The sequence below is a fragment of the Pipistrellus hanaki genome, assembly GCF_964339955.1.
Source record: "Pipistrellus hanaki genome assembly, chromosome: 19".
NCBI lineage: Eukaryota > Metazoa > Chordata > Mammalia > Chiroptera > Vespertilionidae > Pipistrellus > Pipistrellus hanaki.
The window spans coordinates 21,711,079-21,723,338 of NC_140521.1; the positions used below are offsets into that span (position 1 = coordinate 21,711,079).

The window sequence follows — 12,260 nt, forward strand, 5'->3', positions numbered from 1 at the left end:
GCAGATGGGATGCATCTCGGCCACAGGTGAGGACCCACACCACCTGCCGGAAGAAGCGGACATCTGGCTGGGTCATGCTGAGGAACAGGCCGTTTTAAATCCAGGGCCTCCTCTGGTTAAGATTTAAAGGATTTACAGCAAAGTCAAGGCCCGAATTCATCTCCCTCTGAGCTGCCGGAGGCGTGACTTCAGCGAGGGCGATAGCACCTCACTCGCTCTGTATGGATCAGGTGGCTCAGTGCCAGCAGCGGCCCCGGGCGGCTCCCTTGGCATACATTGACGGGAGGATCCTGGAGCAAGGAGAGAGGCCGGCTGCGGAAATAAATACCTTGTGACACTTGTCCTGCGAGTCTTGCAGCTCTTTACTTTTGATGAGAAGTTTCTTTTCCATGGAGCTAGTCTTGGCAGGGGAGTCAAGGCCCGACACAACAGACCTAGATAGAAGGAAACCAATGTCAAGGTGGCAAATGCATGGCCTGAAAGCTGCATTCAGAAACGACGGCACAGACGATGGAGCTTCCAGAGCTCTGTGGCCATCAGCGGGGCTTCTAACGGCATCACGGCATGAGGCAGGAAGGTGGAAGGAAGCAAGGATCCTGGCAGCAGGCAGAGCTGGGTGTAAATTCAATTGCCACTGACCTGAGGCAATGATTCAGACTCTCTGAGCCTCGGTTTCCATATCTATGAGGTGGGATGCTAATAAAAGGACCTACCACACAGGAGAGTGTGAGCAGCACCCTGCCTACATTGCTTCACTCACTCAGCAGATATGGGCTGTGCACCTACTATGTTCCAGAAACTGTCCCAGGCACTGGAATAGCAATAAATAAGATATCAGGGTCCCTGATCTCCTGGAACTGGCATTCCGCAGAGGAGCAGAAAAAATGCATAAGGCACACACACACACACACAAAAAAGGTTACAGATGATGACAAATAAGGAAACAGGGTGACGTGACACAAAGAGAAAATGGGTCGAGGGTCTGCTTTAAGCAACAGTAATCAGGGAGTGCCTCTCTGAGGAGGTGACATTTAACCTGGGGCCTGACGATGGGAAGGTGCAGGCCATCCACAGCTCTGGAAGGAAACAAGCTCTAGGGAGGAGGGATAACTGATGCTATAGTCCTAATGCAGCAGAGAGCTAACACAGCAAGTACTCAATAAATGTACATGAATCAAATTATTGTTTATTCCATCCCCAAGCTAGCCAGTTGGTTCTGTTTCATTTTACACAAACTGCTAAGGCTCACTATGCCCCAAGATGTCCACATCCGAATGTCCATTACCTGTGAATCTGTTAGCTGACACGGCAAAGGAGAGTTTGCAGATGTGATTAAGTGAGGGAGTTTGAGATGGGGAGATTAATGTGGATTATTTGGTTGGGTCCAATGTAATCATAAGGATCCTTATAAAATGAAAGCAGAAGAGAGAAGGAGATATCACAACAGAATTAAGGACAGAGTCAGAAAGAGAGAGAGATTTGAAGATACCACACTGCTAGCCTTGAAGATGGAGGAAGGGGCCACAAGCCAGGGAATCTAGGCGGCTAGCATAGCTGGAAAAGGCAAAGAGACCGATTCTCTCAGAAGCTACAGAGTACAGTCTTGTCTACACCTTGATTTCAGCCCAGTAAAACCCATCTCAGACTTCTGAGCTCCAGATCTCTAAGGTAGGAAGTGTCCTGTGTTAAGCCACTAAATTTGTAGCAATCTGTTACAGCAGCTCTAGAAGCTCATACACTTATTGGGCACTGACTACATGCCTGGTTCTGTTCTAACTCTAGACATGTTTTTACTCTTTATTCCTCACAACAATTCTGGGAGGAAGATACAATTTATTATCCTCATTTGTACGTGAGGAAATTGAGGTCCAGAGTGACTAAGCAACCTGCCAATTACTAAATGGTTTTAGTTCGTCTCACAGTAAAGAGCTGGGGCAGGGAAGATGACTTGATACACCTGATATAACCCTTGGGGGGGGGGGGGGGGGGATCACAAAAATAATGCAGCATGACCTCCTGAGAGAGGGTTAGAAGGATGCTCTCTCCATAGAAATGATATGCTTGTGTATATCACTCTCGCACTCTGCCTCATCCCTAGAAGCAGCTGATTATGGGTGGAAATGACAGTCCCCTCCCAAGACAGCTTCCCACAGTGGTTGGCTCCCCTGGGCACGAACACTGGGACTGGTGAAGGGCAGGGTCAGAGCAACAACCGACAAAGGTTCTCACATAGGTAAGGACATGCAGCAGAGCCCACGGCTGTCCCACAGCCCCATCTTTGTTGCCTTGGTAACGGGATTGCAGGAGCTGGTTCTCCATTAGCTTTCACATCTTACCAGCAGGTGAAAGTTCTGCTTTATACCGACCCAAACTACTGCCCTGCCTGAAAGAGGTCAGTTCCCTGCAGCAACTCAGAACACCTCTCTCCCTGCAGCTCCCCTGTCCCTACCCTGACCTCCCACCCCCGTGACAAGGGTTGGTGGGATAGTGCTATCTTGCCATGCCCCAGTGGCAGCTCCAGGGCAACTAAGCAGGTCAATACCCAGAGTCAGGCTGCTTTTTTCAAAATGTGACTCTGCCATGCTAGCTGTGTAACCTCTCAGCTGCATTTTTCTCATCTGTAAAATGGGGATAATTCTCAACCTACTTCAAAGAGTTCCTGCGGGATTAGATGAGATAACCTAGGTAGAGCCCTAGGCACAGTGCCTGGCTCATCGCGAGGGTTCAATCGAGCCAACCATTTACTAGTATCACTGTCATTTTTGTCATCACTACCCATGCAATGTCATAAATAGCACAGGCCCTACAGGCCTAAAGCAGTTACTCGAAATAGTCAAACTCAGCGGGTTGAATTCACTCTGTGCTATTATTCACATTAAAACAAATGTTGCTTATTCATAGAAGTGGGCAACAGGGACTAAAATCCAAAAATAAATCCTTTTTTAAATCTAACATTTGGCCAAAATTTTTAACTGATTTCTACGCCTCTCATTAGCCTGTTTTGTACCTAAATCTAGGTACACAGACTCACACAGTTTTTCCCCCCTTTAACCTGAGATAAAATGGGTTGCTTAGCATGACCTGGGTTACTCTTGCTGTTTCCTTCATTCTTGTCTTCACTCTGGGAGGGAGCTGGAGAAGAAGACCCAACCCAGCCAGGAGGAAGGGCTGATCCACAGACAGGCTCACAGGTCCTCCAGTATCAAGAATCAGCCGCCAGTCATGAAGTCACACGCTCTGACATGAGTCAGAGAAGACAACACAGGCCACAGCTCTCTGTGCCCAAGCACAAAACCGGCATCTGTAGAGGAGTGATCACATGGGTGCATGGTGATGGGTGGGAAGTGGCTCCCAAACCTGATGACATGTGGAGGGCCGGCTTAACATTTGAAGTGTGCAGCTGTGGATGCAAAGCTGATGGCGTGATTCACAAAACAAACAAAAACCTAATCTAGGTCACTCTTTAATGGGGCCCAGAATCGAGGAGATGTGCGGCCCCACTCACTGGCACTTGCAGGAAGGAGACAAAGCGCATGCCTCCTTGTCGCCCAAGGTCTAACTCCCTCATTCTTCTACTGTTCCGATACTTGACCAATGTTCACTGTTTAGAAGTACTAGTACAACAATTAAGAGCTCTTCTGAATAAAGGTGCTAAGGAAATCGTCTTCTTAAGAAATAAAAATCACATCTATAAAAAGCAATGGTGATTGTTGTCTTGTTGTCAAAATACCATCTCGATGTTAAAAGAAATATGTACTTCTCCATTTTACTCTATCCAGTCCTAGACATTTCCTCTGCCTGGCTTTCTCCTACCTCCTTAATACGCCACCAATGGATTTCACATAACCCTCCTTACATTTTCTCCTTTGACGCTAAATGTATAAAGAGAACCGCAAAACTGCCATTCTCTTCTCAATTCTTTGAGATCTTGCTTTTGAGCTTGTTCTGAGTTTGGATCAAATAAACTCTAAATTTTCAAATAATAAATAAATAAAATAAAAATTTTAAAAGCTCTGGTAAGAATTCTGTGACTAAACTGGCTTGTAGCAACAATCCCATAAACAACAATGGGATTGGAGCATGAGGCTAGAGGATAGAGGGCAAAGGTCATTGCAGCCCTCTGGACAGCCCTGCACCTTAGTGTTACCTGGAGAGCCTTTGAAAAACACTGATGGACAATGAAAATACCCATGTGATACTACCATGATGGGTGCATGTTATTACACAGATGTCCAAAGCCCTAGAATGGTACAACAGCAAGAGTAAACTATGGTCTTTGAGTGACAACGATGGGTCAGTATAGGTTTTATCCATCGTAACAAAGGTACCACTCTGGTACCAGATGTTAATAGCAGGGGCAAGAAGTACGTATGAAATTTCCGAACCTGCTTCTCAATTTTGCTGTGAACCTAAAACTTCTCTTTAAACATTAAGCCTTTAAAAAAAAATATGTCCAACAAGACCAATTAAATCAGAGACATATAGACTAATAGTAGCACCATTTTCATTAAGCATCCTGGTAATTCTAATGCACACACAGCACTGAGAACCATGGTGCCTGTGATTTAGGGTCTAGGCATTTATTACTCAGTAGAGGCCCGGTACATGAAAATTCATGCACTGAAGGGATGTCCTTCAGCCCAGCCTGCCCCCTTTCACAGTCTGGGAGCCCTCAGGGGCGAGAGGCGAGCCAGCGATCAAGGCAAGGCGATGCCCCATCACACCTCTGCTGCTGCCACTGCCGGCAGTGCAAGTCTTGGCCAGCCCTGATTACCTGAGCCTCGGCAGCACTGGACAGCTGGGCAGCTGCCATCTGAGGCTTGCCTGCGCCTCAGGCCAGCCCTAGGCAGCTGGGGGGCTGAGGGTGGTTCCGGCCGCACAGTGAGCCTGCCACCTGCCGCCCTCCTCCCCACCCCAGCTGGGCTGAAAGGACTGTGGGACTCCAGTGGGGCTGAGGGGACTGGGCACCGTCATCTTGTGGCTATGGGCACCACCATCATTGTGATGGTCAATTTGCACATTCCCTCTTTATTAGATTGGATAGTATGACTGTCCCCAGCTTTTGGTGCCAAGCAGCACTTTCACCACGCCATTTGATGCTGGTGCCCTTTGGTCACTCTTTAATGGGAACATAATTTTTAAGTTAATCGTGGTGAGTTATAAATTCTAAGACAATGCACATGTTTTAGACAATGATAAAAGACTACTCCTATGATCTCAATGTTAATAAGTCAACTAAAATATACCATTTTCATTATTTCCATAAAAGGAATATACTAAAGGCTGGCACAACCTAACATATTTGTATTCCATTTATTTTTTCATAAAGGCACTTAGGCCAATTCAATCACTAGCACCAATGATAAGCTCTGTATTTCTTGAACCAACAGATCCCCCAAAAGATTTCTGAAATATCTACTTTTTTCCTAAGCTTTTCATTAGCTGTCCTTCTGACTTTCCAAGCAATAGCAAATTATTGCAGACATCTGCATTATTGTAGAATTGACCATATTGTAAATCATAGCTTAGGAGGTTGGAGCCAAAGCTGGCCTCAGATCCACCAGACTATTACCAAATAGGTCTCTGTGCTCTGCAAGTAGTAACTCAGCTGGTTAAGAATTATTGTAAAATGCACCATTTCATCGAGTAGCAGTATTTAGCTCTCTGTCTTTCCCTCTCTCTTCCACTCTCTCTAAAAATCAGTGAAAGAGAAACCAAGATGGCGGCATAGGTAAACACCTGAAATTGCTGCCTCGCTCAACCACTTCAAAACTACAACTAAAAGACAAAACGGACATCATCCAGAAGCACAGGAAGGCTGGCTGAGTGGAAATTATACAACTAGAAGGGAAGAGAAAAGCACGCTGAGACTCAGAGGAGGTGCGAAAGTAAAGTGCAGAGGTACAGAGGCACACAAGCGAAAAGGGCTGGCAACTGAGTATGCGGTTGTCTTTTTCAACCAGGAGGAAGACACAAGCTCCCGACTGCTCTGAACTCCAGTTCCAGGTGAGACTCTGGGGATCCAGACTCATATGGGGAGAAACTGGACTGTCTGGCTTCAGGCAGAACTCGAGGGCGGCTTTCTCTCAGAGATGCTTGCCGTGGCACAATGAGATCCAGGGGCCTCTTAGGGCAGGAATGAAGATCAGCCATAGCTGTTTGCTCCACACTGTGGATTCCCTCAGATTTCACCCCACACCCCAGCTGTGTGCAGCAGCTTTTGCATATGAATGGCCTGGCCCTTTGCAATCTAAAATTACCTAACAAACTGCAGCTGGGTCAGAGAGCCTCAGAACTTCCAAAAGAAGGTCCAAGGCACCACACCAGCTTGCACTGCTTCACAGCTGGGCCTCATCTGGGCACCTCCAAACCCCAAACAAAGAAAAGGAATCTGCAGATTTCTCCATAGCTCTGGCCGAGGGCCTCAGGCATAGGCTAAATTAGCACCTCCTTGGAGATCCAAGAGCCAGTCGAACCAGTGGTCAGAATGGGACCATCCAGATTACAACTGCTCACATCCATAAGGGACACACTCAAGAGGCAGACTCGGTGAGCACCAAAGCCCCACTGAAGCAAGTCTTGCCCAATAAGGGTGTCTCCAGCACAGCTCTCCCATCGTAGACACAGCTGATCCTCACAGCCAATTGGCCTGGAGGTCAATTCCCCCTAATGATACCAACAACATTCAAGGCTTAACTACAACAACACTGTGCACACAGCCCACAAAGGGGTGCACCAAGAGTGTCCACCTCAGGTAACTGGGGAAGCTGAACCACTGAGCCCTATAGGACACCTAGCACACAAAGACACTCTATCAACACAGGGAAGCAGTCAAAATGCAGAGACCAAAAAACAGGTCACAGATGACAGAAATGGAGGAAAGAAAACTACTGGATGTAGAGTTCAAAACCATAATTATAAGGTTTTCAAGAATCTTCTAGAGACAGCAGATAAATTTAGTGAGAACCTTGAGGATATAAAAAAGGACAAACTAGAAATTAAGCATCAATGACTGAAATAAAGAATAATATACAGAGATCCAACAGCAAACTAGATCGCAAGAATCAAATAAAAGATTTGAAATATAAAGAAACAAAACATATCCAACCAGAAAAGAAAAAAGAAAAAAGAATCCAAAAATATGAAGATAGTGTAAGGAGCCTCTGGGACAACTTCAAGTGTACCAACATCCGAATTATGGGTGTGCTAGAGAAGAGAGCAAGATATTAAAAACATATTTGAAGAAATAATGACTTCCCCCACCTAGTGAAAGAAATAGACTTACAAGTCCAGGAAGCACACAGAACCCCAAACAAAAGAAATCCAAAGAGGACCACACCAAGACACATCATAATTAAAATGCCAAGAGCAAAAGACAGAGAATCTTACAAGTAGCAAGAGGAAAACAGTTTGTTACCTACAAGGGAGCACCCATATGATTATCAGCTGATTTTTCAACAGAAACTATGCAGACCAGATGGGAATGGCAAGAAATATTCAAAGTGATGAATAGCAAGAACCTACAACCAAGATTACTCTACCTGGCAAAGCTATCATTCAGAATTGAAGGTCAGATAAAGAGTTTCACAGATAAGGAAAAGCTAAAGGAGTTCATCACCACCAAACCAGTATTATATGAAATGCTGAAAAGTATTCTTTAAAAAGAGGAAGAAGAAAAAGGTAAAGATAAAAATTATGAACAAATCTATCAAGTGAATCTAAAAATCAAGTAAATAAAAAAAATCTGATGAACAGAATAAACTGGTGAATATAATAGAATCAGGGGCATAGAAAGGGAGTGGACTGACAATTCTCAGGGGAAAAGGGGTGTAGGGGATGCACGAAGAGACTGGACAAAAATCGTACACCTATGGATGAGGACAGTGGTGGTGAGGGTGGGGGTAGGGGCAGAGGGTGGGGTGGGAACCAGGTGGAAGGGAGCTGGGGGAAGGGGAAGAACAACTGTAATAATATGAACAATAAAGTTTATTTTTTTTTAAAAAAGAGTAGTATTAAGAGCTGATGGTTTTGTTGCTTTAAGGAAAGTTTGCAAAAAATCGTGTAGCTGGTTGAGTGATGAGCACAGAATTACAGCCAAGAAACTAACCATGAAGTTCTGTTGACCCTGGAATGGGACTCTACCTATTAACTAAAGAGTTTTCCAAATATTCTCAAACTTCACCCTAGCTGGTTTGGCTCAGTGGGTAGAGCGCTAGCCTACAGACTGAAGGGTCTGAGTTCGATTCCAGTCTAGGGCACTTGCCAGGTTGCAGGCCCAATCCCCAGTAGGGGGTATGCGAGAGACAGCTGGGGGGTATGCAAGAGGCAGATTCTCTCTCATTGTTGATGTTTCTATCTCTCTCCCTCTTCCTTCCTCTCTAAAATCAATAAATATACACTTTTAAAAAAAGAATTTTCAAACTTCAATAAATATTTTAGGACTACCTTCTATAAATTAATGTGTTAGATAGATAAGATAGATAGAAGATAAATACATGATAGATAGGTACACAGACAGACATAGATAGGGAAGGTATCCCGTGAGAGGTACCTATAAACCAGTGGTTCTCAATTAGGGGGCAATTTTGTCACCCAGGGGACACTGAGTAACATCTGGAGGGTGTTGATTTTTTTACTTTTATAACACGGTCTGGAGTGCTATTAACATCTAATGGGTTGAGGCCAGATATGCTGCTCAACATCCTGCCATCCACAGAAGAACCTCCCAAAAGCATTATCCAGCCCAAAATGTCAATTGTGCTGAGTTAAGAAACCTTGCTGTCGAGGTTATAAAGTTAAGGAAGCTACAATTCCTGTCCTTAAGGAACTAGCAATGTCAGAGAGAATTAATGCCACTATCTTTTTTAAAATATATATTTTATTGATTTTTTACAGAGAGGAAGAGAGAGGGATAGAGAGTTAGAAACATCGATGAGAGAGAATCATTGATCAGCCACCTCTTGCACACCCCCCACTGGGGATGTGCCCGCAACCATGGCACATCTTGGTTGCGGGCACATCCCCAACCAAGGGGAATCGAACCTGGGACCCTTCAATCCGCAGGCCAACACTCTATCCACTGAGCCAAACCGGTTTCAGCAAATGCCACAATCTTTATCATCAATAATAATGCACATTTATTGAGCACTTACTATGTGCCAAGCACTGGTTGGTGCTCTATGGGTTACCTCATTGAATCTTCCCCACGATCCTATGGAGTGAGTATTATTATCCCATGACACTGATGCTCAGGAATAGCCTACCTATGGCCTCTCCATTTTCCTATATTATGATGATTAGGGTGGGGACAGTTGAGTTGGGAATTTAAAGTTGGGCTCTGCAACCCAACGGCTATTGGTTCAAATCCCAACTCTGCTATTGTGGAGCTGCAATGCCTTGCACAAACCCAAGAAAGGTACCGAAGCAGCTCATAGAAGCGAGGTCACGGAGGAAAGGAAAACCAGTTACTTGAGGGAAGGTAACTTCTATCTGTGACTGGCTATGTGCAGTTCTGGGAAGGCAACTCTAAGCCTGAGCCCAGGGCAGCCTGGGTACTAAAGAATATCCACAGCCAGGCCAGTCCACAGCCACCCCCACAAACAGCTCAGCCCACACTCACGAACAACTCTTCCTCCATCACTCGATGGCTCAAGGGTGGTAATTAAATAGGAAACAACACAGATTTCAGAGGCCCTGGCTGGTTCATGCTCCAGGCTCGATGAGATGCAGTACAATAAGGATGCTAATAAAAGAACATGCAGCCTGCCCACACATTGCTTGCCTACTCCTCCTGGCCACATCTCGGATCCACAGCCAGTTATCCCCATGGAGAGAAAAGGCACTTCTGAGCAGCACTGCATGCAGCCACCCACCCACACACAGCAGTGCTGTCTCTGTGAGCACGAAGACGAGTTTGGGTTTTCCTTTTTTTTTTCCAGCTTCTATTTTCTAGAAAAATTTACTCAGAAATCGACATCTCTTGCTGATACACATCTGCTTTATAATTATAGAGACCCAAGGAGTATTAATAGAGGTAACGGTATATGACACAGAGGGAAGGCTGAGCTCCGTTGTTACTGCTACAGCAGAAAGAATGTGTTTATTTTTCTAAATGTGTTAGATGTGACCTAAAAATTACTTTACATGGAACTTCAACATTTAAGTAAAAATGATAAAATGCAGTTTCCCCAATGTCTATAAGTAATCCACATAACTCCAAAAACACCCTTAATAAAGCTATTAACAAAATACTTCATATCTAAAGAGTATACAATCTGTACTTCCATCCTAAAAGCCAGTACACGTGTTAAGTACTTCCTAATCACTACTGTAATGATTGAGATCATGATTATGTATCACACCTCCCTTTATTCCCTTAAGAAGAGGACCCCATGACTGCAGAAGATGCCACTAATTCACAGATCACACATATGCGTGAGCTACCACGAGTGGGTACTGGAGGCTAAAACAAGGGCCTCAAATTACTCAGCTGCGGGCCCTTCTTAATTGTGACCAAAGGCACTAAAAACACATGCCATTGCAAGATGTAACACGGGGTAAAGAATAAAAAACTCACCAGCATTCTGCTCCCAAAACATACTGGCTTTTAAGATTGGGCATTCTGAAATTTATGAACTAACTTCATAAACCCATTTTAACATATACAGTAGTGTCCATCATGAATACTTGGTAATATAAAAAATACTGCTGTTCTAAAGAGTGTCAGAGTCTAGCTGGCTTTGGAGTACCCCCTACCCAAACATAGACACACAATCAGCAGTGGTCTCCAGTTGAATTAGAGCATTTCCTTTGGAATGATTAGCATGTAATTTAAGAATCAGTTATTAAAAATCATGTTATTAATAAAAGCATAGCATCTCATGGGATCTCTAATACAGTCCCCACCTCTAAGCCAGTGCCTAGCTTTGCTGGTTAATTTCATTGATATACCTGCACCTCTTGTCTGGATGGCTGAAGTAACCCAAGTTACTTCCCTGAATCTAACTCTTGTTGCCCTACTATCCACCACACAACATCACAGAGACCCTTTGTAAAATAAGAACCGGCTATTCCACATCCCTCCTCAAAATCCTGCAAAGGCTTCCTGCACATTGCAAATACAGGTGCTCTTTGACTTGTGAAGGGGTTACGCCCCAATAAACCCATCACTAAGTTGAAAATATCATTAAGTGAAAAATGCATTTAATATACCTAACCTACTGTACATCATAGCTTAGCCTAGCCTACTTTAAACATACTCAGAACAGTGTCCAGTGTCCAAAAAAAAAACAATGGGAATTGGTTGTTTACCCCGTGACTGTATGGCTGACGGAGCTACGGTTCGCTGATGCTACCCAGCATCATGAAAGAGGATTGTACCAGGAAAGACAAAAATGCAAGGTACAAGTTCTACTTCTGCCCCATTATAATGTGGAAAATCATAGGGGCCATCTGTAGAGCACAACCCAAACCTGAAGGCCCTACCTACCAAAATTCAAACCACGTTCCCCGTGCATCCTGCAGCTCCAGCCGCCCAAGTCACTCCCAGTCATTCCCCATCTAGGTTCGGATTTCTTCAGAGCCCCTACCGCCATCTGAAATTTTCTAATTTATGAGCTTATTTATCCTCTGTCATCCCCCAACAGAATGCTTAGGGACAAAAACCATTTTTGCCTTTTTCATAGTTAGGCCACAAGGCCTAGAACAATATATTTGTTGAGCGAATGAATGAATGAATGAATGATGTGCCAAGAACTTCTGTGCCCCAGGCCACCTCGTTCGAAGGTCATGGATGGACAAAGGAAAACAAACAGTGCCTTCCTTGCATGCTGGCATGAGCAATGTTGCTGGTCCTTGCCCAAGAGGTGCCTAGTATTAGGAACAGCAATGCCACAATTACATGCATATTCTGCCACACTCAAGCACTGTAAAGTGGAGGAAGTGCGTGATATCAGACTGGCATTTCCTCCTTCCCTTGCACCGACTTTCAAACCCCACTTGAAACTGATCCTACCAGAAGCCTCAAGCATGTTTTACTGACACACCACAGACTCCATTCAGAATAAAAAACTGAATGGAGATATTACAACATCTGTCAAGCACCCCACATGGAGTCTGCTTCTCTCAATGGGCAGAAACCAGCAAGACGTCTTTATGAAGTGAAGCAGGAAAGACAAGACATCCGAAAGCACCCTTAGGCCCATCCTCACCCCTCAATAACAAATGTGAAATGAACACTCACCTGCTCCAGGTGCTAGCAT

The 12,260-nt window shown here is 44.6% G+C and overlaps 1 protein-coding gene across 10 annotated transcripts in view; it reads right to left on the reverse strand.

Annotated features, from left to right (window-relative positions):
* CIT (citron rho-interacting serine/threonine kinase) overlaps positions 1-12,260 on the reverse strand; it is a 158,038-nt gene that overhangs the window by 78,185 nt on the left and 67,593 nt on the right. For all 10 annotated transcript variants that reach the window (XM_084868241.1, XM_084868249.1, XM_084868245.1 and 7 more), the window contains exon 11: positions 329-434. In XM_084868241.1, coding sequence (XP_084724367.1) covers positions 329-434 — 106 coding nt within the window. The remainder of the gene's footprint in view (positions 1-328; positions 435-12,260) is intronic.